This window comes from Stegostoma tigrinum, chromosome 34 (genome assembly GCF_030684315.1).
Source record: "Stegostoma tigrinum isolate sSteTig4 chromosome 34, sSteTig4.hap1, whole genome shotgun sequence".
In the NCBI taxonomy this organism is placed as follows: Eukaryota; Metazoa; Chordata; class Chondrichthyes; order Orectolobiformes; family Stegostomatidae; genus Stegostoma; species Stegostoma tigrinum.
The window spans coordinates 14,027,625-14,055,270 of record NC_081387.1 but is presented as its reverse complement, the minus strand read 5'-3'; the positions used below and the strand labels follow the sequence as shown (position 1 = coordinate 14,055,270).

The following is a 27,646-nucleotide window of genomic DNA, read 5'->3' as shown; positions in this document are numbered from 1 at the left end:
TGACCGTAAACCCATTTAATATGTTACAATGTGAAATGAATGAATGATTATTAATTCTCACGTATGTCTTGAACATACAGTGAAAAGTGTTTTTGTCGCCACAGCCCAGCACCATTTGGAGGTACAATAGGAATAAAAAGAGTAGAACCATATTCATTCCTTGGCCAATATTTCCCGGATTCGTTGGCAATCCTGTAACGTGTTCAGAACCGTTGACACCTTGCCTGTACTATGTGGTTTCCATCCCACATACTGACGTCAGTGCTACATTTCTTCAGATAGCGCATTAAAAGCTGCCTTTAAGCCTCGTTTTCCTTGGCTCAAATCTTGACACCGCAATTACTCTCCGAGTCTGTCTGTCTGACTCATTTCGCTCGGAAAAGGACAGCACCAGAATAACATGACTTAAGGACAGATTTTTGGAGGGAAGTCAGCGGACCCTAGCAGCTTCTATGGGGAGGCAGAGAGAGAGAGCAAAAATTAATAAAGGAAGGAGAACTTGTACTTTTGGGAGGCCTGCTAGTGGATGGATATGCACAACGTCACGTCTGCTTGTCAGGATTAAATACCATCTTCCATTGCGCTGCCCCTGTTTACCAGGCTATCAATATCAGTCTGTAGCTGGAGATCATTCTCCTCACTAGCAAAACCACCCCCAGTTTTCACATGATCTGCAAACTTGTTAAATAAACCTTCTGCATGGGTTTTTACGATGGGGACGCAGACCATCCTTTGGCAGGCCCTCCCTAATTCAGCAACATTGTCGCTCATTGCTGACTGAACAGGAAAAGATTTGAGTTTTGAGATCCGACCGTGTATTTGTCAAGTCTATGAACGTATACAGTGACGGAAACAGACCCTTCGGCCCAAATCGTCCACGCCGACCAGAGTCCAAAGTTCCCGAAGGCTTCCAGTTACGAATTAAAACCCACCACAGTCACCATGGGCCTTCTGTTTGGAAGCCAATTTTGGATCCATATCGCCAACCTGTCTTGGATCCCACAGCCCCATGTGGGACCTTCCTGAAATCAGCTGCACTACCCCCCAATTAATTATTAGTCACGCTTTTCAACAAAAAACCAATTAATTAATCAGACACAATCTTCCCCCTTACAAACATATATTGGCTATTCCTGCCTTTCCAAGTAATCGATTAGCCGTGTCCTTAAGAAATTTTTTTCCAATAATTTTCCTGCCACTACCTGGTTTGTAAGTACCTGGCCCATCCCTGCTGCTCTCCTTGAACAAAGGAACCACATGAGCTGTCCTTCCAGTCATTTGGCACTTCACCTGTGGTCAGTGAAGCATTAACAATCTCCACCAGGGCCAGCACCACAGCAATCCCACACCCCCCCCCCCCCCCCCCCCCCCCCCCCCCCCCCCCCCCCCCCCCCCCCCCCCCCCCCCCCCCCCCCCCCCCCCCCCCCCCCCCCCCCCCCCCCCCCCCCCCCCCCCCCCCCAACCTCCAACCTTGCTTCCCATAGCAGCCTGGACAAATGGGCCCTCAGGAAATTTGTGCCATTATGCCTGTAAAAACTTCTAATACCCCCTCTTTGCTAATCCCAACATGTTGTGGAGCCTCACCGTCCCTGTTAACCCACGTCTTTCTCCTCTGTGAATACCGATGAGAAGTATTCATTTATGACCTCACCCCACATCCACGGCCTCCACCCACAAGTTGCTCCTTTGATGATTAATAGGTCCCACTGTTTCCCTGGTAATCCTCTTACTGTTAACACACAAATAAAATGCCTTGGGGCTTTCCTTGATCCCATCTGCCAGAGATATTTCGTGGTCCCTCTTCGCCCTCCAGATTTCCTTTTTAAGCAACCTACTGCACTCTCTCTATACCTTTGAAGGACCTCCCCCTGTTTTTTTCGTGCTTCGTGCCTGACAATATGCTTCCTCCTCTTTCTTTAACAATCCCCTGACATGCGGCGTTCCCAGGATTTGCTGCCTTTGCCCTTCATTCTCGGCGGGAGCATGCTGGCCCTGAATTCTCGTTCCTACTACTTGTTTCTTTAAAAAAACACTCGCTGTTCCAAATGTAAACTCATATGCAAGTTGATGCTGCCAGTCTAGTTTGCCCGATCCTGCCTCATGATAGTGAAATCTCACCTTGGTCCCCAATTTAGATAGTAAGAGCTGACGATGCTGGAAGTCTGAGATAACGCGGTGTAGAGCTGGATGAACACAGCAGGCCAAGCAACATCAGAGGAGCAGGAAAGCTGATGTTTCGGGTCAGGACCCTTCTTCAGAAATGGGGGCATTACCGCATTTGATATGCTTAACTACTGCATTATTCTTCTATCTTCCCATAATGACTTTGAAACTGGTGAGAGGTATGGCCACTGTCCCCAAAAAATGCTCGCCCGCTGAAATGTCACCCACTTGACCGGCTTCATTAGGTCTCACACTGGGTGGGATGCTCTTCAGAGGGTTGAATAGCCTCTTTCTGCCCCTGCAGGGAATCTACGATTCTGTCCTGGAACCAAAAGCGCCATTTAACCATGAGCTGGTGTGTATTTTATGTTTTTAATCCTTCTTGCCCAGCTGCTTATGAGAAAGTGATGACAAGGTTCTACCCTGATCGTCTGCTGTCCCTTCGCTGTAGGTGCAATCAAAAAGGAGCTGCTGTGAGCATTGGGTGGGTGGGGGGGGGGGGTGGGTTGTGGGGGCTGCGGTTTGGGTGAACACTATGTGGTGTGGTTTGTACGTGGCCAGCAGAGATTTGATCGACCTGTAGTTAGAGTAAAACTGGGGAGGCAGGAGCGCTCGGGAACGGGTTGGGTCTGGAGGCAATCTCGGAGACGGGAGGGAGCAGCGATAGGCTGAGGCAGGGATGGAGTCTGGTGATGAGACAGTGGTGGAATTGCGGCCTCAGTGACAGCACGGATGCGCACTTAAGCTCTAATCTTGGCATCAGGTACGATGCCCGAACTGGTCATAGAGTCACACAGCAACCATGCGACCAGGAATCCCAGAGCAAACCAGCATTTGGCCCATATCCCTCTTGAACCTTTTCTATTTGTGTACCATCCAGATGTACAGCTACAACCTCTTAATGTCCTGCCACTTCAACTGGCAGCACACTTCACACACAAACTACTCTCGTAGTGAAAACGTTGCCTGTCAGGTCCCTTTTCAATCTTTCCCCTCTTATCTTAAGAGTATGCCCACTAATTTTGAACTCACCGACCCTGGGGAAAAGACCTTTACCTTAGCTATGCCCCTCTTGATTTTATAACCCTCTGTAATGGTCACCCCTCAGCTTCCTGTGCTCCAGTGGGTAAAGTCCCAGCCTCTCCTTGTAACTAAAACCCTCCCGTCCTTGTGGCATCCTGGTAAATCTTTTCTGCAGCCATTCTAATGTAATAATGTCCTTCCTAATGAAATGAACACAGTAAAGGAAAAGTGCCCTCATTAATATCGTATACAGCCTCAACATGACATCCCATCACCCGTACTCAGTAGTCTGAGCAATGAAGGCCAGCATTCCAAATGTTTTCTTTACCACCCTGTCTCGCTGAGATGCCACTTTTGAAAGAACTATGCACCTGCATCCCTGGGGACACTCTGTTCAACAGTTTAGCCTGAAAGTTACCAGGGATGATGTTCATACAATCCCCACAATTTGGAAGCAGGCTATTTGGCCCAGCAAGTCCACAGTGATCCTCCGAAGAGCGTCTCACCCAGACCAACCCCCCTCCCCCACCCTATCCCTGTAACCCTGTCCTTCCCGTGCACACTGTGGGTAACTTAGCGTGGCGATTCCACCCTAACCTGCGCGTCTTTGGACTGTGGGAGGAAACTGGAGCGCCCGGAGGAAACCCTCACAGACACGGTGAGAATGTGCAAACGCCACACAGACAGGCTCCCGAGGCTGGGATCAAACCCGGGTGTCTGGCGCTGTGAGGCAGCAGCGCTAACCCATTGAGCCACCCTGCTGATCCCTAAGGTTGGAGTTGAATGTAAGAGGAAGCAAAATTCATGATGGGCACCGACACCAAAGGCTTCAGTGTCCTTCAGATTTTTGTCAGGGAGAGTGGGGAGCAATTTTGATCACAGACAATGCAACCGTATATGTTAGCTATTAGGACAAGATGGCACAAACACACAAATATGTTGCATAACATCGATCAGGCACAGGGCGTTCTGTATGTGGGATGGCGTGACTCTGGTATAGAATGGCTGGGCCATGTTACATGATGCTTGGGCTTCCCAGCACAGAGAGGTTTGTGCTGCTGAGTCCTGTCAGCTGTAATGTGCTCGGTGCAGATTGGATTGCCCACTTATGTGTCATTTACAGTAAGGCTCCGAGATCTGCGCCGTTGCACGGAATTAGCAGCCATCCGTACAGACAGGCCACAGGATTAAGAGAGGAAATGAATACTTTATCGCGCAGGAGGCGCTGGCTTGGAAGCTTTACTCAGCAGCAGAAGGGCATTCGCGTCAGCATAGACGTGGTCAGCAACACAGGGCTGTGGGTGTGAGCGTGCAGTGCCCAAGTCCACTGGAGGAACGGGTTAATCCCCTTCACTGGGAACAGGCTGCTCAGCGTCTGACTGTGAATGGGGCGGCGGTGGGGGGAGAGATGTGGGTGAGAGGGTTAATCCCCTTCACTGGGAACAGGCTGCTCAGCGTCTGACTGTGAATGGGGCGGCGGTGGGGGGAGAGATGTGGGTGAGAGGGTTAATCCCCTTCACTGGGAACAGGCTGCTCAGCGTCTGACTGTGAATGGGGCGGCGGGGGGGAGGAGGAGATGTGGGTGAGAGGGTTAATCCCCTTCACTGGGAACAGGCTGCTCAGCGTCTGACTGTGAATGGGGCGGCGGTGGGGGGAGAGATGTGGGTGAGAGGGTTAATCCCCTTCACTGGGAACAGGCTGCTCAGCGTCTGACTGTGAATGGGGCGGCGGGGGGGAGGAGGAGATGTGGGTGAGAGGGTTAATCCCCTTCACTGGGAACAGGCTGCTCAGTGTCTGACTGTGAATGGGGCGGCGGTGGGGGGAGAGATGTGGGTGAGAGGGTTAATCCCCTTCACTGGGAGCAGGCTGCTCAGTGTCTGACTGTGAATGGGGCGGCGGGGGGGGGGGGGGGGGGGGGGGGGGGGCGGGGGAGGAGATGTGGGTGAGAGGGTTAATCCCCTTCACTGGGAACAGGCTGCTCAGTGTCTGACTGTGAATGGGGCGGCGGGGGGGTGGGGGGGGGGGGGAGGAGGAGATGTGGGTGAGAGGGTTAATCCCCTTCACTGGGAGCAGCTGCCCAACGTCTGGGGCTGTTAACCTTCTGGACTCATAACTGCCCCAAAGTGGTGGTAACTGAATGAGAGGGTGAAGCAGTTAGGTGCGATCAGCTGCTCTGCACCTATTGTGAGCAGCTGACTAACAGTTAAAGGCACTACTTGGAGCAAATCAGGAGGCGCAGCTCACATTATAGGTATAAATAATTCAAAGTGAAGGGCTGCAAGCTCATTAGGCTGTGTAGGGCCGCGTCCCCTGGGCTGTGGAAGTGCTGTGCATTTGTCCTCGGAGCTGTGCGCTTGTTGGATGTGACAGCTTCAGCAAACGCTCTCAGGCATTCGGGAGCAGGGAGCAGGGAGGAGGGGGAGGCGGTGGATGAACAGAGTCAACCAGGGAGAGGCACACCAGCTCGTCGAGTATTGCAGAAACCTAGCTGTCATGAAATAATTGGCTAGTGCTGTGACAGAGTGACTTCTGGGCTGATAAGGTCAGTATTCGCCGTGGGCCCGTACACGGCAGGAGGTTCCAGTTTCTCTTTAACAGAAGAGTAGAGGATGATTTACGTAGCTTCATTTAAAAATATCGGGAAGTCTCCAAGAACTCCGGCTGTCGGTGAGGCGCTTCTGCCGAAATGGGAGGCAATGGCTTAGTGTGTTGTCGCTGGACTGTTACCCCAGAGACCCAGGTACCATCCTGTTGAGCCAGGTTCAAATCGCACAATGGCAGGTGGTGGAATTTGAATTCAATAAAAAGAAATGGAATTAAGAATCTAATGATGGTGAATCCATTGCCAGTTGTTGGAAAAACCCATCCGGTTTACTAATGTCCTTTAGAGAAGGAAACTGCCATCCTTACCTAGTCTGGCCTATATATGACTCCAGACCCACAACAGTGTGGTTGTCTCTGATCTGCCCTCTGGGAAATTAGGGATGGGCAGGAAATGCTACCTGGCCAGTGACGCTGTCATCCTGTTAATTGAATTTAAAAAATGGAAGGTGCTGAAGAATCGCTGATCTGTTGGCTAGGGGATTAAATATTGGCCAGGATGCCAGGAAGGGCTCCATCCTGTCTGTACCCCCGTCAGCAGCTACCAAATCTCCTGTGTTTCTTCTGGAAGGTGGCACCCTGACAGTGCAGCACTGCCCCTGAGTGACACTAGCTTGGACTATGTCCTTATGTGGGAGTTTTTTGGGAGGGTGGTGGGTTTGGGGGTGGTGGGGTGGTGGGATTTAGACTTGAACCCTCGACCTCCTGACTCTGAGGCAAGTGTGTTACCCACTGGGCCCGTGGCTGGCTTGGGGTTTCAGCCCGAAAAGTTTGTTCGAATTCCGCATCCTTGGAAGGAAGCGGAAGCTTCAGGAGCAGAGGATTGCACTCAGTCAGCGCTATCGCTGCAGGAGTCCTTACCCAGGCCCTCCGGCGAGCGCCGACTGGCTGTGCCTACGGTAAAATGCAAGCCCCCGGATGACACCGGCACACTGTGTGGCATCACCCAGCCTGACTTGACCTCTGGCATCAAGCAGGAGGAGAATTGCAGAATACTGCCTGGAAGAAATATAAAGCAGCCCAAAGCCGGACAAATGCGGGAAGGCCAAATAGCGAAAGGTCGCAGCGATGTGGGAGAAAAGGGTGCTGATTGGTTACCAAGGGGACTCTGGCCAAGCTATCGCTATGGCGAAAGCAACTGTTGCTTCTGGCGAGCGCAAATGGAGCTGCACTATGAGCTCAACTGATTTTGTGTCAAAAATTGTTTGTAGCTGGTGGCGCATTCTGTATTGTTGGGCAGGTGTTGCCCAGTTGGTTGCGCATTTCAGCAATGAGCGTTTTTGCTTTGGGTTTGGCCGCTGCAGCCTATAGTCTGCCCGTGTGTGAGCGAGCACAGGAGCGTGTATGTCTGATTCGTTCGGCCAATCGCTCAGGCGCTGGGGCTGTCCAGCCAGCGCTGAAACTTTGCGCAGCATTGCTCGGTTGTGTCGCGGGCAGAATCGCGCCGTATTCTGAGCTCGCAGCCCGCATTTCTCCTCCAGCCCTGGGAAGAGGCATCCGCTCTCCCAGGTGCCAAAGATTAATCCCAGTTTTAAGGTGATCATAAAAGATGACGTGAGTGAGCATACTTCCAAGCAGCAGGTAGTTGCTGGCTGGACTGTACATCCTGATTTGACAGTAATCCTTGTAAAGCAGAAACTAAAGCAGTTTAGGCGGGGACCAAAAAAAACCAGAATAGACCATTCAAAGGGCTAGCCCAGCCCTGAACTGATTAGCCATGAGCATGAGAAACTGAAGTGGGGTGTAGGTCATTTGGCCCCGCCAATTCTCCTGTCATTCACCTGGTTGTGGCTTCACCTTGACTTTCCAGTCTGCCCATCCCACCCAAACCAGGATCAATGGTCGGCACAACATTGTGGGCTGAAGGGCCTGTTCTGTGCTGTACTGTTCTATGTTCTAACCTTGACTCCCTTGTGAATTGAAAGCTTCTCTAATTCGCCCTTGGATAGCTCGCATTTCTCATTTCACAGCTCCGAATCAAAACTGATAACTTAACAAAAATAAGAGGAAAGGTCAGCGAGGGTTTGAACAAATGTATATCCACTACTCTCCGGAACAAGGATTCCAAAGTCTAATAACACTCTGAGAGAGGAATTTCCTCTGCCTTACTTAAGTGAGTTATCTTTAAACTGTGCCTCCTGACGCTTGACCCCCAACACCGCCCCCACCCCCAACATGCCTTCAGCATCCGGGCTGTCAAGATCCCTTCCGAATTTTAAATACTTCAACAAGATCACCTCATATTCCTACTCAACACCGAGTGTCGATCCCTCGTCGAGCGAATCGAGGGTTTATATGAAGGTTATGGTTTTCTTCCAAAAGAGGGGTGGACACTAGGAAGTTGTTTCCATTAGGCGGGGGAGACTAGGACCCGTGGGCACAGCCTTAGAATTAGAGGGGGTAAATTTAAAACGGAAATGAGATGACGTTTCTTCAGCCAGAGAGTGGTGGGCTTGTGGAATTCATTGCCACGGAGTGCAGTGGAGGCCGGGATGTTAGATGCCTTCAAGGCAGAGATCGAAAAATTTTTGATCTCACAAGGAATCAAGGGCTACAGGGAGAGTGCAGGGAAGTGGAGTTGAAATGCCCATCAGCCATGATTTAAATGGCGGTGTGGACTCGATGGGCCGAATGGCCTTGCTTCCACTCCTATGTCTTATGGTCTTAAAAGGTAGGAAAGTGGCGCTAAGTTTTATCAGAGCTGCTGGAAAAGCGGAGCAGACTCAATGGACTGAATAATTCCCTGGTCTTGTAAGCTGGTCAAAATTGCCACGCGAGGGCGGCTTCTTCATCGCAGGAATCCCCTGAGTTTTTCGATTCATTTGCGGGATGTGGGTGTTGCTGGCCAGGCCCAGCATTTCTTGCCCATCCCTAGTTCCCCCCCCAACCCCAAGAAGGTGGGGGTCAGCTGCCGCCTTGAACCGCTGTGGTCCTCCTGCTGTGGGTTGTCGTCAGGGAGGGAATTCCAGGATTCGACCCAGCAATGGTGAAGGAACGACAATATACTTCCATGTCAGGATGGTGAACAGAAGTGAACCTCCTCTGGTCTCCTTCCAATGCAACTGTGTCCCTCCTTAAGTAATTCGTGGAATCTCTACAGTGTGGAAGCAGGCCATTCGGCCCAACGCGTTTCACCCTGACTCTTTGAAGAGCATCCAACTCAGAACCATTTCCCCACCCTCTGTAACTCTGCATTTCCTGTGGCTAATCCACCTAACTAACACTCCCCTGGACACTATGGCCAATGTAGCACGGACCAATCCACCTAATCTGCGCATCTTTGGGCTGACTAGTAATCAACAAGTTAAGCAGAATGCTGGGTGTAATCTCGCCCATGTCCTGCACAGTCGTATTCCAATCCCTCTCTCTTTGCAATAAAAAGTCATCGCTCTATTTGCCTTCCTGATTACTTTCTGTACCTGCACCTTCACTTTGTGTGATCTGTGCACAGCTCTCCTTCCCTGGGAGGAGATAGTAACGTTGTGTTTGCTGGGGCAGCCGTTGTCCATCCCCTGAATGCGACTGACCAGAGACTGCAATCCCAGTTGGAGGTCAAAATATATTGAGAAGCGCACTCTGTGAGCAGCAGAAGACACATCGTACTGGACTGGACACGTTAACTCTGTCTCATTCTCGGTGGTTGCTGCCAGACCCGCTGAGTTTCTCAGTGTCTGTTTCAGACTTCCAGCATCCGCAGTGTGTTTCTTTTAGGCTGCTTTCTCAGGCTCGAAACTTTGTTTGCCATTAGACCTGGAGCCAGCGTTGGTGACTCTGGCTTTGCTGCGTGACCATCCACTGCCCAGGGCACATTAGAGGGCAGCCTGTACGACATAGTCAGCAGAGCATCTTTCCAGCTCATCTCTGGCACACTTGACTCGAGACCTGGCTGATATCTCCAGCTCGAGCCCCAGGCTCCATATAGAAGGGCAGGCCTCGAGGGAAGAAGGAGATCTGATGTGGCAAATAGTTTTATGAAGAGACTGGGCTGATCATCTTCAGAGTTGAGTGGGTTTGTATTTTTAAGTTACCATTTTCTTCAGACTTTAATTTTTTTTCACAAATATTTAACGCCTGTCGCTGATAGAACCTCCAGGGTGTGGGGGTATCCCCAGTCCTGTTAGGCTGGCAATTCCCTCAAGTTCGGACCCAGGAACAATAAAGGAAGGACAATGAGGTTCTTGTCGGTGTGGTATGTCACTTGGAGGGAAACCTGTAGGTACTAATGCTCCCAGTTAATCCTCTGGGTGGTACAGACCTTGTGTTTGGAACTGAGAACTCAGGCTGAGTTGCCGCAGCGCAACTTGTAAGATAGCGGCGTGGTGGCTCAGGTTAGCACCGCTGCCTCACGGCACCAGGGACCTGGGTTCGATTCCACCCTGGGCGACTGCTTCCCCCCCCCCCCAACCAAATGCGCAGGCTAGGTGGCTCCAGCAGTGGGGAATGCGGAGTTATGAGCATACAGTAGGGTGTTTGGCCTGGGTGTGGGATGCTGTTCGGAGGGTCGGTGTAGACCCGATAGGCCGAATGACACCCCCCACCCCTCCCTCCACACTGAAAGGTTCTAACAGCACGCTCACACTGCTGCTACTGAGTATCGACGGTGTAGGGAGTGGATGTGGTGGAAATTGAGTGGTCTGGTCTTTGCTGGATGGTGTGGATCTTCTTGACCATCGGTGATGTGATCTGCTAATATTGTAGGTTCCATCCCGCGTCATAAGGCAATTGGGATTTTAAAACTCTGAGGATATCTTGTGAGCAGCTGGACAGTTTTCTCGAGTTTGAGCAGTGGGATTGAGGGGAGGTAAAGGTAATGTTTTCTGGATGTTGATCCTGCCTGCTCTGTATGGCTGCTTTGCAATTGGGCTAACCTTCTCCTTGAGCGCGCACTGAATCAATGACTTTTAGCTTTGAGACAACCAGATTGAACGAGTCTCTGCCCCACTGTGGTCTTGTGATGTAAGAAGGTACCATCGACTGTAAGACCATGGGTAAGTGGCACACAGGAACTTTATTAAAGAGGGAGAGTAGGGGCTCCTCAGAAAGAAAATAGAGTACAAAAACAGCGCGGTATCAGAGTAGGGTGTGGACAGTGGGCTGGCAGATGATATGGAAGATGACATGCGTCCGTAAAGTGGTAATCTCACAGCCAGCTTCAGCCCCCTCTCCCAGGAAACTGTGATTGTTAAAGACAGTGTGAGTCTACATAGTGTGGCTGTAAGTGTAATTAGATGTGTGTGCGTTATAGGAAAATAGTGTCTTTTATTCGAAGTAGACCACGTTGTGTTTGCAGAGGGGAGGGCATGGATTCTATTGGGGTGACATGCTGGGCGGGGTCCGGGAACGGGGTGACATGCTGGGCGGGGTCCGGGAACAGGGTGACATGCTGGGCGGAGTCCGAGAACAGGGTGTCGCTGTGTGGGCGGCGACTGGCTGCGTGGGTTACAGTAACAGGGTATCAGTGAAAACAGGGTGTGTGTGTGTGTGTGTATGTAAAGCTATACACTGCAGTCGAGGTGTCAGCAGTGTGCTGTGGACAATAGACAATAGCTGCTGGAGTAGGCCATTCAGCCCTTTAAGCCAGCACCATCATTCATTATGACCATGGCTGATCATCCACAATCAGTGTCCTGCTCCTGCCTTATCCCCATAACCCTTGATTCCACTATCTTTAAGAGCTCTATCTACCTCTTCCTTAAAGTTATCCAGAGAATTGGCCTCCACTGCCTTCTGGGGCAGAGAATTCCATATATCCACCACTCTCTGGGTGAAGAAGTTTCTCCTCAACTCTGTTCTAAATGGCCTACCCCTTATTTTTAAACTGTGTCCTCTGTCCTCTGGTTCTGGACTCGCCCATCAGCAGAAACATGCTTCCTGCCTCCAGAGTGTCCAATCCCTTAATAATCTTTTACGCCTCAATCAGTTCCCCACTCATCCTCCTAAACTCAAGTCTGTCCAAGCCCAGTCGCTCCAATCTTTCAACATATGATAGTCCCGCCATTCCGGGAATTGACCTCGTGAACCTACGCTGCACTCCCTCAATAGCAAGAATGTCCTTCCTCAAATTTGGAGACCAAAGCTGCACACAATACTCCAGGTGCGGTCTCACCAGGGCCCTGTACAGCTGCAGAAGGACCTCTTTGCTCCTATACTCAATTCCTCTTGTTATGAAGGCCAGCATGCCATTAGCTTTCTTCACTGCCTGCTGTACTTGCATGCTTGCTTTCATTGACTGATGTACAAGAACACCCAGATCTCATTGTACTTCCCCTTTACCTAACTTGACTCCATTGAGATAGTAATCTGCCTTCCTCGTCTTGCCACCAAAGTGTATAACCACACATTTATCCACATTAAACTGCGTCTGCCATGCATCCGTCCACTCCCCTAGCCTGTCCAAGTCACCCTGTATTCTCATAACATCCTCCTCACATTTCACACCGCCACCCAACTTTGTGTCATCGGCAAATTTGCTAATATTACTTTTAATGCCTTCGTCTATATCATTAATATATATCGTAAACAGCTGCGGTCCCAGCACCGAACCTTGTGGTACCCCACTGGTCACTGCCTGCCATTCCGAAAGGGAACCGTTTATCACTACTCTTTGCTTCCTGTCAGCCAGCCAATTTTCAATCCAACTCAGTATTTTGCCCCCAATACCATGTGCCCTAATTTTGTTCACCAATCTCCTATGCGGGACTTTATCAAAGGCTTTCTGAAAGTCCAGATACACTACATCCACTGGTTCTCTCTTTATCCATCTTCATAGTTACATCCTCAAAAAATTCCAGAAGATTAGTCAAGCACAATTTCCCCTTCGTAAATCCATGCTGACTCTGACCTATTCTGTTACTGCTATCCAAATGAGTCGTAATTTCATCTTTTATAATTGACTCCAGCATCTTTCCCACCACTGACGTCAGGCTAACCAGTCTTGAAAAGTGAGACAACATTTGCCACCCTCCAATCTGTAGGAACTGATCCTGAATCTATAGAACTTTGGAAAATAATTACCAACGTGTTCAGATGAAGGAACAAGCCATGTACAACTGGAATGAGGAATGACTTCTTTGCTCGGATAAATCTGATGGTTTAGGAGTCTCCATGTTGAGTATGCTGAAGACTCAAATGAATAGATTTGTACATAGTGAAAACATCGAAGATTATGGGCATGCTGAGTGGGGAATGGTGCTGAAGTTGAAGGTCAGCCACAGCCTTTGTTGAATGGTGGAGTGGCTTCGAAGTGCTAAGTGTCCTGTACCGCCTCCTGTTTCTTATGTTCTAACCAGAATTTCTCCTCTTTCCCACAGGAAGAGCTAGAACACCTTAACCAGGCCAGTGAGGAGATCAACAAACTGGAACTACAGCTGAATGTGAGTATATCACCTTCATTCCCCTTGCCCCAGTAGTGTCATAGAGGTGTACAGCACCGAAACAGGCCCTTCGGTCTAACCCACCAGATATCCTAAATTAATCTAGTCCCATTTTCCAGCATTTGGCCCAAATCCCTTTAAACCCTTCCTATCCATATACCCATCAAGACACCTTTTAAATGTTGTAATTATACCAGCCTCCACCACTTCCTCCGGCAGCTCATTCCATACACATACCACCCTCTGTGTGAAAAAGTTGCCCCTTAGGTCCCTTTTAAATCTTTCCCCTCTCACCTTAAATCTACGCCCACTGGTTTTGGATTCCCCTACCCTGGGGAAAAGATCTTGTCTATTAACCCTATCCAAACCCCTCATGATCTTATACATTTCTATAAAGTCACCTCTCAGCCTCCGGGGAAAATAGCTCCAGCCTATTCAGCCTCTCCCTTTTAGCTCAAACCCTCTGATCCTGGCAACGTCCTTGTAAATCTTTCCTGAACCCTTCCTAGTTTCACAACATCCTTCTTGTAGCAGGGAGACCAGGATTGAATACAGTTTTCCAAAAGTGGCTTAACCAACGTCCTGTACAGCCGTGACATGACCTGTACTCAATGCACCGACCAATAAATGCAGAGCAGTCAATAACAGGGTTGAGACAGACCAACAGAAACAACTCTACGAACAGCTATGTCAGCTGGCCGCGTGAGCAATCTTAGTTAACCTCAGTGCCTCGGGTGTGCGGTGAAGGGAATTGAAGTTGAGGTGAGGGAAGGAGCAACCCACAGGGCTCACTGATTCTAGGATCAGGGTGATGTCCCCTGTAGCATGACATTGCCTCTTTTAAAATCTATAGCAGTACATGTACAGGATGTGGACATCACTGGCTGAGCCAGTATTTGTCACCCATCCCTGAGCAGTTCACCACCATCTCCTCAGACGCAACTAGGGTTAGGTAAGAAATGGTCATCTAGCCAATGATGCTCACATCAGGTGAACAAATATTTTCTAAAGCCTTGCTTGTGGGACCCTCTCCAGACCATGTAGGAGGAATGTGGTGAGTAATCAGCCGTCACCTTGGACTAATAGAACTGTATGGTTGGTGTGACGATCTGAAGAGTAAGAGGGGAATAGCAGAAGAATAAGTATAAGGCACATGCACTTTTTCCTGTATATTTTATCTACAGAGTTAAATTGTCCATTGTGCCCAGCGATATGCAGGCTAGGTGGATGAGCCATGGGAGATGCAGGGTCGCAGGGATAGGGTAGGGGTGTTGTTCGGGGTGGGATGCTCCTCCAGAGGGTAGGTGTGCACTTGATGGGCCAAATGTAGGGGTTTTGTGACTCTCTCATTTCTGCCAACCCGTCACTGTACATGAGCTTTAACTTTGTATCTAACTCTGTGTTTGATGGGGACAGTGTAGACAGAGTTTTACTCTGTAGCTAACCTCATGCTGCCCCTGTCTTCAGGAGTGTTCGATAGGGACAATGTGGAGAGAGATTTCCTTTCAGTATGGAAGAGTGAGCTTTAGTCTGTAACTAACCCCCCCATCTGTTGCTGTAGCTGCCCTGGGTGTATTTGATGGGGACAGCGTAGAGGGAGTTTTACCTACAGCTTAAAAGAGTAGAGGAACCTTCATGTGGTTTGCTGTTTAATATGAATGCTATTCCAAATGATCTGCTTCTGGACATGGGACTTTGTTGCATTTTTGAATATTGACCTCCATGTTCAACAGGAAGCGAGGAATACCTACCGGAAAATACTATCGGAGTCAGCAAGGAAGCTGAACGCTCAGGGTTCGCAACTGGGCAACTGCATCGAGAAGGCCCGGCCTTACTATGAGGCCCGACGACAGGCTAAAGAGGTGAGTCAGCTCAATGAGCGAACGCTTGTCCTGGAACCTGGAGTGGGAGTGATTGGTCCAATATGTCGGGACAGATTGAACAGGGAACCTGGCCCATTGGGAATCTGTAAACCGTACGTGGGTGAGAAAGAGACTGGTCTGATTATAGCCTGCCTGTATCTGTCGTGAAATTAATCAGCCTGTTCCTTGGATCACTCCTGCTATTCCCAATTAGTAATGCAAGACTTTTTTTTGTGTAGATCTGAGCTAGAAGCAAAAATGGGCACTGGACCAGTGGAAAATGAAGCCAGGGAAGTAGTGATGGGGAGCAAAGAAATGGTAATTGCCATCAGTCTTCACAGTGGAAGACACCAGTAGCATACCAGAACACCAGGAGAGCCAGTGGCCAGAGTGTATTGGCCATCACTAAGGAGAAGGTGATGGGGAAGCTGAAAGGTCCGAAGGTGAATAAATCGCCTGGACCAGGCAGACTACACCCAGAGTTCAGAAGGAGAAAGCTGAAGAGATTGTAGATGTAGATCTTTCAGGAATCACTGGAATCCAGGACGATCTCAGAACACCGGAAAATGGCCCAATGTAACACCCAGTTTGAGAGGTGAGGGTGACAGAAGATGGGAAACTGCAGGCTGATCAGCCTGACCTCCGTCATGGGCAAGATTTTAGAGTCCATTACTAAGGATGGGATTGTGGTGCATTCGGAAATGCATGGCAATATAGGCGGGAGTCAGCAGGACTTCATCAGGGGGAGGGCATGTCAGACAAATCTGTTAGAATTCTTTCAGGAAGAAACAAGCAAGCTAGACAAAGGAGAGCCAGTGGATGTGATCGAGATTTCCAGAAGGCCTTTGACAAGGTGCCGGATAGGAGATTGCTCAGTAACAGCCTGTGATGTTCGGGACAAAGTGCTGGCATGGATAGAGCATTGGCTGACTGGCAGAAAACAGGGAGTATGGATAAAGGGGTCTTTTTCAGGATGGCAGCCAGTGACTAGTGGAGTTCCACAGGAGTCAGTGTTGGGACCGCAGCGATCCATGGTATGCGTTAACAACCTGGAGGAAGGAACTGAGGGCATTGTTGCTAAGCTCACAGATGACACTAGGATAGACGGAGGGACAGATAGTGTTAAGGAGGCTGCAGAAGGATTTGGACAGGACAGGTCAGTGGGTACAGGTAGAGTACAATGTGGGAAAGTGTGAGGTTATGCATTTTGGCTGGAAGAATAGAGGCACAGACTGTTTTCTAAATGTAGAAAGGCATCAGCAGTCTGAAGCACAAAGGGAGTTGAGGGTCCTACTTCAGAATTCTCTTAAGGGTAACACGCACGTTCTGCAGGCAGTTAGGAAGGTAAAGGCAAAGTTAGCATTAATTTCAAGAGGGCTAAAGTACAAATGCAGAGATCTACTGCTGATGCTGTATAAGACTCTGGCCAGAGCACATTTGGAATATTGCGAATAGTTTTGGGCCCCACATCTAAGGAGGGGCATGCTGGCCTTGGAGGGGGTCCAGAGGAGGTTTACAAGAGTGATCCCGGGGAGGAAGGGCTTGCAATATGAGGAGTGAATGAGGATGCTGGGTTGGTACTTGATGGGGTTTAGAAGGATGATTGAAACTTACAGAATACTGAGAGGCCTGGATAAAGCTGACATGGAGCAGATCTCCCCACCAGTAGGGGAGACTAGGACCTGAGTGGATAGCCTCAGAGTGAAGAGTCCACCCTTTTAGAACTGAGGTGAGGATGAATTCCTTCAGGCAGAGGGCGGAGAATCTATGGAACTGATTGGTACAGAGGGCTGTGAAGGCCAAATCATTAAGTGTCTTTAAGACAGAGATAGATTGAGCCTTGATTAGTAAGGGGATCAAGGGTTCGGTGGGGGGGAAAGGCAGGAGAATGGGTTGAGGAACATGCTCGAATGGTGGGCAGACTAAATGCCATCATTCTGCTCCCCTGTCTTGCAGCCTTCCTGTGGTCGCTGTGCCAGGGTCGCCCTGCCCTGGGCCTGGGCCGGATAGGGGATTGGGAGGAGGGGGGGAGTCAGTCTGCCTGTTCCTGTCCCAGGGTTGCTCCAGATCTCCACTCCCTACCTGCCTCCAGGCTGTACCCGCTGAGGCCCTTCATTGACAGCTCTGTGTGAGTGGTAGTGTTCATTACTCAGAGCAAGTCAGCATTAATGGGTGCTCAGTGAGAAAGTGGGGCAGCTGTGGTTCCATGTCCCTGCAATGTTTGGACTTGAGACTGACACCAGGCAAAAAATCACACCATTACTGGCAGCTGTTTCCAGGTTTTCGTCTCTTCACAGCTGGACACCTTGTGGATTCTCAAAGGTTTGATGTGGTGCCCCTGTTCAAACCTGTGAGTGCTGGACTGTAACAACATCACCGAGAGAAGGATAAGGCTCCCGGGCTCAGGGAGAGGTTACACCTGCTTTTGGGTTTCCCAACTACAGCTCAGACTGAGCAGCTGGGAATAGTGGGGATGGTAGAGCACGAGAGATCAGCCCGGGCGATGACAAGATATTGCTACAGTCAGTTCCCTACCTCCTCCTCCTCCAGGACAGGGGACTGTCCCCTGGGGAGAGTCAGCGCCTTCAGGACAGGGGACTGTCCCCTGGGGAGAGTCAGCGCCTTCAGGACAGGGGACTGTCCCCTGGGGAGAGTCAGCGCCTTCAGGACAGGGGACTGTCCCCTGGGGAGAGTCAGCGCCTTCAGGACAGGGGACTGTCCCCTGGGGAGAGTCAGCGCCTTCAGGACAGGGGACTGTCCCCTGGGGAGAGTCTGTCTTCAGTTTGCACGTGCTTGGTGTGGAAGGGTGGAGATTTTGCTGGAAGGCAGGCTGTTGTGCTATCAGACGGGGTGATGAGGATCCTGCTGTGCATGCTGTCACTGAGCCCATGTCTTGTGTGTGTTGCAGGCCCAGCAGGAAACGCAGAAAGCTGCCCTGCGGTACGAGAGGGCGGTCAGCATGCACAATGCGGCCCGTGAGATGGTGTACGTGGCCGAGCAAGGGCTGATGGCAGACAGAAACAGGCTGGACCCCACCTGGCAGGAGATGCTGAATCACGCCACCTCGAAGGTAACCTCTGACCCTGCAGCATGCCCAACCTCCCGTGGGAATTTGGAACAAAAAGGTCCCCTTCTCCCTGAGCCAGCCGGTTGTTCAGCTGATATTCACCCCAGTCTGGAGAGCGATTCGGTTTAGAATGGGGATTCATCCACCGCTGCTTTCTTGAGTGATTGGATCGATCCCAGTGCTGTAGGAACAGGGAAGCATTGGCCGCTGTCACGCCTGAAAGAGATGGTTTCAGGTCCCACTCCAATTCCCTAAGCACGCAGTTCAGGCTGATGTTTCCACCGCTGTACAAAGCACATTCCATGTTGTCAGATGCGCCATCTTTCGGACAGCTGGTTAGATCAAGGAGCCTCTCTGTACCCAAAACCTCACTCTGCGCAGCAGAAGTGAGTGCACGTGCACTGGGACGGGGGCGTGTGCGCGCACTGGCGACCCCTTGCACTGGGACGGGGACGGTGTGCGCACTGGCGGCCCCTCGCACTGGGACGGGGGCGTGTGCGCGCACTGGCGGCCCCTCGCACTGGGACGGGGGCGTGTGCGCGCACTGGCGGCCCCTTGCACTGGGACGGGGGCGTGTGCGCGCACTGGCGGCCCCTCGCACTGGGACGGGGACGGTGCGCGCGCACTGGCGGCCCCTCGCACTGGGACGGGGACGGTGCGCGTGCACTGGCGGCCCCTCGCACTGGGACGGGGACGGTGCGCGTGCACTGGCGGCCCCTCGCACTGGGACGGGGGCGTGTGCGCGCACTGGCGGCCCCTCGCACTGGGACGGGGGCGTGTGCGCGCACTGGCGGCCCCTCGCACTGGGACGGGGGCGTGTGCGCGCACTGGCGGCCCCTCGCACTGGGACGGGGGCGTGTGCGCGCACTGGCGGCCCCTCGCACTGGGACGGGGGCGTGTGCGCGCACTGGCGGCCCCTCGCACTGGGACGGGGGCGTGTGCGCGCACTGGCGGCCCCTCGCACTGGGACGGGGGCGTGTGCGCGCACTGGCGGCCCCTCGCACTGGGACGGGGGCGTGTGCGCGCACTGGCGGCCCCTCGCACTGGGACGGGGGCGTGTGCGCGCACTGGCGGCCCCTCGCACTGGGACGGGGGCGTGTGCGCGCACTGGCGGCCCCTCGCACTGGGACGGGGGCGTGTGCGCGCACTGGCGGCCCCTCGCACTGGGACGGGGGCGTGTGCGCGCACTGGCGGCCCCTCGCACTGGGACGGGGGCGTGTGCGCGCACTGGCGGCCCCTCGCACTGGGACGGGGGCGTGTGCGCGCACTGGCGGCCCCTCGCACTGGGACGGGGGCGTGTGCGCGCACTGGCGGCCCCTCGCACTGGGACGGGGGCGTGTGCGCGCACTGGCCCTTGACAGGGTATATCTATTGGGTATCCTTTATCCTCTGTGCTGTCCCGGAGAGTTGAAGTGTGCGGGTGCCCTGGTTGTGGTTGGGCGTTGAGTGGGAAGGTGTGAGTGGGCATTTGCCGATCACTGTGTCCCCTTGCCCTTGTGACCGCCAGGTGAATGAGGCGGAGGAGGAGAGGCTGAGGAGCGAGCGGGAGCACCAGCGGGTCACCCAGATGTGCCAGGAAGCCGAGGACCGTGTCCAGGAGCTGCAGAAATCCCTCAAAAGGATGATCATCAAATCCAAGCCCTACTTCGAGCTGAAAGCCCAGTTCAACCAGATTCTGGAGGTAGGGTGTGCTGTCTATTTAATGACTTAGCACAGCGCACGGAGAGTGGGGCCATAGAGATCGACGGTACAGTAAAAGGCCCGTCGGCCCATTGGATCTGTGCGACCCGCCTCACTGTTCTCATCCCATTTTCCAGCCCATGGCTCTATATGCCTTGGGATCACAAGTGCACGTCTAAATATGATTGCAGTGCCATGAGGGTTCTGCCTCGAACACCCATCAGGGCAGTGAGTTCCAGATTCCCACCACCCTCTGGTTGAAATTTAAAAATCCTCACGATCCCTCTTGACCTAGTGTCCCTAACCTTAAAACGGTGCCGTCTGGTCATTGATCACTCCAGGGAGAAGAAATGCGTTCCCTGTGGACGTTCCTCATAGTTTTGTAGACTTGGCTCACACTCGGCGCTGGGCTGGAAATGATCCTTGCAAAGGCTGGGATTGATCTGTTCAATCGAGGCGAATGTGGAGTAAATCATTTAGTCCCTCTCCGACCGTCCTCCTGTTGTTGTGTCATTCCCCTCTCCCGTTCCCAAGTCCCGGAAACTCCAACGCTTTGGGATCTGGAGGGGAGGGCCAGAACTTTCCCAGCTCTCTTTCTCTCTCTCTCTCTCTCTCTCTCTCTCTCTCTGGCCTATTCCTGTTAAAGCTGTAGCACGTGGGATGATCTTTTCTCTTTTCCCACCAACCCCCCCCCCCACAACACTGTGCTCACCCCCCCCCCCCACAACACTGTGCTCACCCCCCCCCACAACACTGTGCTCACCCCCCCCCACAACACTGTGCTCACCCCCCCCCACAACACTGTGCACACCCCCCCCACAACACTGTGCACAACCCCCCCCACAACACTGTGCACAACCCCCCCCACAACACTGTGCACACACACGCCCCACAACACTGTGCACACCCCCCCCACAACACTGTGCACACCCCCCCCACAACACTCTGCACACCCCCCCCACAACACTGTGCACACCCCCCCCTCAACCACAACACTCTGCACACTACCCCCCTCAACCACAACACTGTGCACACCCCCCCCACAACACTGTGCACACCCCCCCCACAACACTGTGCACACCCCCCCCACAACACTCTGCGCACCCACCCCACAACGATCTGCACGCCCCCACCCGCAACGACCTGCACGCCCCCCCCCCACCGCAACAATCGATCTGCACTCCCCCCCCCCCCCCCCCCGCAACGATCTGCACTCCCACCCCCCGCAACAACCAATCTGCAGTGCCCCCCTCCCCCCCACAACGATCTGCACTCCCCGCAACAACCGATCTGCACTCTTCCCCCCCCACAACGATCTGCACTCCCCCCCCCCCCCCCACCGCAACAATCAATCTGCACTCCCCCCCCCCCCCCACAACACTCTGCACACCCCCCCCACACAACATTGTGCACACCCACCCACAACACTGTGCACACCCCCCCCTCAACCACAACACTCTGCACACTACCCCCCTCAACCACAACACTGTGCACACCCCCCCCACAACACTGTGCACACCCCCCCACAACACTGTGCACACCCCCCCCACAACACTCTGCACCCCCCCCACAACACTGTGCACACACCACGTCCCACAACACTCTGCACACACCCCCGCAACAAATGCACTCCCCCTGCAACAATCTGCACTCCCCCCCCCCCCCACCACATCGATCTGCACGCCCCCACCTCACAACACTCTGCACAAACCCCCCGCAACAGTCTGCACTCCCCCCCCCCCCGCAACAATCTGCACTCCCCCCCCCCCCCCCCGCGACAATCTGCACTCCACCTCCGCAACACTCTGCACACCCCCCCCACAACACACTGCACAAACCCCCCCCACAACACTCCGCACAAACCCCCCCCACAACACTCTGCACCCCCCCAACACTCTGCACACACCACTTCCCACAACACTCTGCACACACCCCTGCAACAAATGCACTCCCCCCGCAACAATCTGCACTCCCGCCCCCCCACCGCATCGATCTGCACGCCCCCCCACCTCACCACACTGCACAAACCCCCCGCAACAATCTGCACTCCCCCCCGCAACAATCTGCACGCCCCCCCTCAACACTCTGCACAAACCCCCCCTCACAACACTCTGCACAAACCCCCCCTCACAACACTCTGCACTCCCCCCGCAATGATCTGCACGCGCCCCCCCCACAACGATCTGCACGCGCCCCCCCCGCAACGACCTGCACGCCCCCCCCGCAACGACATGCACATTCCCCCCCACCGCAACAATCGATCTGCACTCCCCCCCCCCCCCCAACGATCTGCACTCCCACCCCCCCCTCAACGATCTGCACTCCCACCCCCCCCCGCAACGATCTGCACTCCCCCCCCCCCGCAATGATCTGCACGACCCCCCCCGCAATGATCTGCACGACCCCCCCGCAACGATCTGCACTCCCCCCACCTGCAACGACCTGCACGTTCCCCCCCCGCAACAATCTGGACCCCCCCCGCAACAATTGATCTGCACGCGCCCCCCCGCAACGATCTGCGCAACCCCCACAATGATCTGCACTCCCCCACCTGCAACGACCTGCACGCCCCCCCGCAACGACCTGCACATTCCCCCCCACCGCAACAATCGATCTGCACTCCCCCACCCGCAACGATCTGCACTCCCCCCCTCCCCCCCCGCAACAATCTGCACTCTCTCTTCCCCCCCCCCCCCCCGCAACAATCTGGGCACGCCCCCCTGCAACAATCAATCTGCACTCCCCCCCCCCCCCTGCAACGATCTGCACGCCCCCCTGCAACAATCTGCACTCCCTCCCCCCCCGCAACAACCAATCTGCACTGCCCCCCTCCCCCCGCAACGATCTGCACTTGCCCCCCCGCAACAATCTGCACTCCCCCCCCCCCCCACCCCAACCCCCGCAGCAATCTGCACATCCCCCCCCGCAACAATCTGCACCCCCCCCCCCACACAACACTCTGCACCCCCACCACTGAAGTAAAGGTGTTGTGCAATGGGAAGAGAGACATCAGGAATCTCGCTGCGTTTCTCCCCCTGCACCCCCTTGTCTTAAGTGTGCCCAGTGATGGAGCATTTGCAGCCCTCTGGGGTTGGGGGGTGGGGGACAAGAGAATTCCAAATTATTCAGCTAGCCCCCCCCCCACCACATCCCCACGCAACTCATGGCCAATAAAAAATCTCCTCCTCATCTGAGCCCTGACCAGTGGGACCTTTAGCCCACGCCCCTTACCATGTATGAGAATGCCCATCCAGAGCGCCCTGGGTTCTGCCCTCACACCTGCCAACGTGAATGATAAAAGTGGGAAAATCACACAACAGGGGAGAGAGGGAGGGAGGGAGAGAAAAAAAGGCCTGAAATAAAATTGGCTTGACGACTTTTTGTCAGGCTGAAATGTGAACCCCCTCTCCATCCCCCTATACACTCCTCTCCATTCGCCCTGGTATCCCCCCCTCTCCATTCTTCCCCCCCCCCCCCCCCCGTAACCCCTTCTCCATTCTCCCCCCTCTCCATTCTTCACCCCCACCCCCTTTCTGATTCCCCCCTTTCCGTTTCCCCCCTCTCCCTTTCCCCCCCGATACTCCCCCTCTCTCTTCCCCTCCAGTATCATCCCCTCTCGCTCCCTCCAGCGCCCCACCCCAATCCCGCGGTCTATTCCCCCCTCTATCCCCCCTTCCCCCCCCCCACGCTCTGTGTCAACCCCCGCGCGCTCTGTCCCACCCCCTCCCCATTCACACCCGTGTCAGGGTGTGTTTGTGATCTTAACCCTCCTGTCCTGTCTATACCCCCGCCAGGAGCACAAGGCCAGGGTGACAGCCCTGGAGAAGCAGGTGGCCCAGGCCAAGACCAGGTACTCGGTGGCCCTCCGCAACCTGGAGCAGATCAGCGAGCAGATTCACGCTCTCCGGCTGCAGAGACTGGGCTCTCGCCGGGCATCGCCAGTGGGGGCCGAGGCCGTGCCAGTCTACCCCGAGCGGGAGCTGGAGGAGGAGGAGGAGGAGGAGGAGGTGGACGTGGACAAGGCCTCGGCCTACCCCCCACTGGGGGAGGAGGAGAAGGGGGCCCCGCTCCCCCCTCCCTCGGACAACCTGTCGGTGCTAAGCTTCCAAACTATCGCCTCGGACCTGCAGAAGTTTGACTCGGTGGAGCATCTCGGCGATCTGTCGGACGCGCTGAGCCTGGACAGTGACGACCTGAGCCGGGAGGCCCAGAGGCCGAGCAGGACCTTCTTCCCTTTCAAACACCACCGCAGCGTCAGCCTGTGAGCCAGGGAGGACCATGGCGGGAGGCTGGGGTGGGGCGAGGGGCGAGGGGGGAGGTGGGGAGGATGCTGCCACTGCATCCCAACCCCTGCCCCCCAATCGTACACTGTTTACACCATTGCAGATACCAATCCGTCTCAATCAGAGAGAGAGAGAGAGAGGAATCCACTCCCCTCCCCAGCTAAAGCCCACCGCTGCTCCCTCAATTTTTAATCATAAACGTGCTCGCTTCCCATTCCCGATGTACAAATTTAATAAAAACGCTGCTCTGTAGGGGGGTGGTGGATGCAGCTCACTTTATGCACAACTACGAGTTCTCCAACACCCCCCTCCAAAAAAAACTAAATGGGCAGAAACTGTCTCGATGGGTTATCGTGAATCACCGCAGACACTTATACAGTGCATACCCCTAAGGGTTTGATTTCTGGCCCAGTCAACAAGCAGTGAGTTACAATGGATCAACCCTCACCCTGCTGGTTTGGTGTCGATTCTGTAGGGTTCATAGCCAATAACCTTCACCCCTTGCTGAATAAACATCTCGCCTGTACAGTTAGGGACTAATCCATACTCTGCTCGAGAAGAAAAGCCCTACTGCATATAATTACGCAGTAAGTAACCCTTTTACACTGCTGACTGAACATGTACTTTGCACAACGAGGAAGTAATTTATACCCCACTCAATTTATGGGGTCTCTGTAAAATGTTGCCTTCAGTAGCCCCAGCCCTTTAAGTATCTAGTGGGGCGGACAATGGTTTGTACCCCCGCGCCCCCCCCCCCGCCCCAACAACAACTGCAGGGCAGTGGGTCAGACATGGTCCAGCCAAACCCTCCCACCACCGTACCCCCCCCTCTAAAAAACAAAGGGTCTGGATCTGGCTGTGCCATTCCTGATGCTGCTGATTTGATCATTATTTATGTTTTAGTAAGTGGTTTAACTGGAATGCCTCCCCATTGGTCTTTTAAACCATCAGAGCAGTGGAGCTGAGCTCACTTGCCTCTGTGGCCTGGGGAATGGCTGCCGTGCTTCACAGAACCTGGACTCAGGAAGGGGTACAACTTGGCCAGGAGTAGCCCCACTCTGTACCTCCACCTGGACACATCAACTGGGGTCTCCCCCCACTCCATATCTTCCCCATCAACACCCCCCTCCCCATGGGATACATCAGCAAGGCCTCATCCATCCTGTACCTGTCCAGGATGAACCAGCCCTACACCCATGTCTGCATCCCACCCTGCCCAGATAAATCAGCTGGAGTTCCCCTTGCTCCGTATCTACCCCCACCCCTCCCCATCCCACCCCCAACCCCCAAAGCCTCTTCCTGGGTAAGTTGGCCAGGGTTACCCCGTGGCCCTGTCTCTGCCTCGAGCATCGTGTGGAGAGAGTGCGGGCGGCGGTGGCATCTGTGAATGCCAACGCGTGCGAGAGGGGCTGACCCACCTGTCCCGAAGCAGCCAGCGTCCCTGCACCCGCTCGGACAAACCGGGGCGAGCCAGCAACACCAGTGGGACAATCCGACGGGAACAGTTTTGATTTGAGTTTGAGATGTTCAAGCCGGCCTGCTTTCTTCTGCTGCCTGTTTCTGGTGCCACACCTGCCTGGCACTGTCGGTACGATGGACCTGGTGCTCCAAGAGGCGGGTCAAATGACTGCGTCAGTGCCAGTGTACCTCAATCATATTTATTATAGAACTGTTTTTATATCTGTTCGCATCTGTCTGTGTGCGCGTGTGATAGTACAGACTTCAGAATAAAGTTGGGAGAATTTGTCTGCCTTGCTATCGATTCATTACCGATCATAAGGCATGCATTAGGACCGGGAGAAGACCGTTCAGTCCACTACCCATTCAGTATGGTACCTTTGGATCTAAAATGACGCTGTGAGTGTTGACTATAAACTTTTCGCTGTACTCAGCGAGTGTGTGACAATATAGCTAATTCATTGATTCATTCATTCATTTTTAACGCAGCAATCTCGCCCTTACCCGATAACCTTTCCTTCTTAATGCTCTTGGAAAAAATGTCCAACCTCTCTACGTCAGTCTTTTCAGGAAGAGCGTTCCAAACATAGAAGTGGAGAGAGGAATTGGGAGTAACAAATTGGCTGGCGACCAGAAGGCAGACAGTAGACCCGAAGATGTTACAATGTTTACACAGTTACAATGTTTAAAACACACTTCGGCAAGGACGTGAATAGGAAAGGTTTGGAGGGCGGCTCAGTGGGCTAGCACTGCTGCCTCATAGCGCCACAGGCCCAGGTTCAATTCCACCCTCCGGCGACTGTCTGTGCAGAGTTCGCGCATTCTCCATGTGTCTGCGATGGTTTCCTCGGGGTGTTCCGGGTTCCTCCCACAGTCCAAAGAGGTGGGATTGGTCTGGGAGGGATGCCCTCCTGAAGGTCAGTGCGGACTTGATTGGCCCAACAGCCTGCCTCCCTCTGGGACCAGGCGGGACACTGGGTCAGGCACTCCCTCCCTCTGGGACCGGGCGGGACACTGGGTCAGGCACTCCCTCCCGCTGGGACCGGGCGGGACACTGGGTCAGGCACTCCCTCCCGCTGGGACCGGGCGGGACACTGGGTCAGGCACTCCCTCCCGCTGGGACCGGGCGGGACACTGGGTCAGGCACTCCCTGCCCCTGGGACCGGGCGGGACACTGGGTCAGGCACTCCCTCCCCCGGGACCGGGCGGGACACTGGGTCAGGCACTCCCTCCCCCTGGGACCGGGCGGGACACTGGGTCAGGCAATCCCTCCCCCTGGGACCGGGCGGGACACTGGGTCAGGCACTCCCTTCCCCCTGGGACCGGGCGGGACACTGGGTCAGGCACTCCCTTCCCCCTGGGACCGGGCGGGACACTGGGTCAGGCACTCCCTCCCCCTGGGACCGGGCGCGACACTGGGTCAGGCACTCCCTCCCCCTGGGACTGGGCGCGACACTGGGTCAGGCACTCCCTCCCCCTGGGACCGGGCGCGACACTGGGTCAGGCACTGCCTTCCCCGGGACCGGGCGGGACAGTGGGTCAGGCACTCCCTCCCCCCGGGACCGGGCGGGACAGTGGGTCAGGCACTCCCTCCCCCCGGGACCGCGCGGGACAGTGGGTCAGGCACTCCCTCCCCCGGGACCGGGCGGGACAGTGGGTCAGGCACTCCCTCCCCCCGGGACCGGGCGGGACAGTGGGTCAGGCACTCCCTCCCCCCGGGACCGGGCGGGACAGTGGGTCAGGCACTCCCTCCCCCGGGACCGGGCGGGACAGTGGGTCAGGCACTCCCTCCCCCTGGGACCGGGCAGGACACTGGGTCAGGCACTCCCTTCCCCCTGGGACCGGGCGTGACACTGGGTCAGGCACTCCCTCCCCCTGGGACTGGGCACGACAGTGGGTCAGGCACTCCCTCCCCCTGGGACTGGGCACGACAGTGGGTCAGGCACTCCCTCCCCCTGGGACCGGGCGGGACACTGGGTCAGGCACTCCCTCCCCCTGGGACCGGGCGGGACACTGGGTCAGGCACTCCCTCCCCCTGGGACCGGGCGGGACACTGGGTCAGGCTCTGCCTCCCCCTGGGACCGGGCGCCCCAGTGGGTCAGGCACTGCCTCCCCCTGGGACCGGGCGCGACAGTG

The 27,646-nt window shown here is 54.4% G+C and overlaps 1 protein-coding gene across 1 annotated transcript in view; it reads left to right on the top strand.

Annotated features, from left to right (window-relative positions):
• Positions 1–25,798, top strand: part of sh3bp5lb (SH3-binding domain protein 5-like, b) — a 41,222-nt gene extending 15,424 nt beyond the window's left edge. The window contains exons 2-6 of the mRNA XM_059639587.1: positions 13,098–13,160; positions 14,894–15,022; positions 17,931–18,092; positions 19,597–19,770; positions 23,564–25,798. Of these exons, the coding sequence (XP_059495570.1) occupies positions 13,098–13,160; positions 14,894–15,022; positions 17,931–18,092; positions 19,597–19,770; positions 23,564–24,034 (999 nt within the window). The 3' untranslated portion in view covers positions 24,035–25,798. The remainder of the gene's footprint in view (positions 1–13,097; positions 13,161–14,893; positions 15,023–17,930; positions 18,093–19,596; positions 19,771–23,563) is intronic.
• The last annotated feature ends 1,848 nt before the right edge of the window (positions 25,799–27,646 follow it).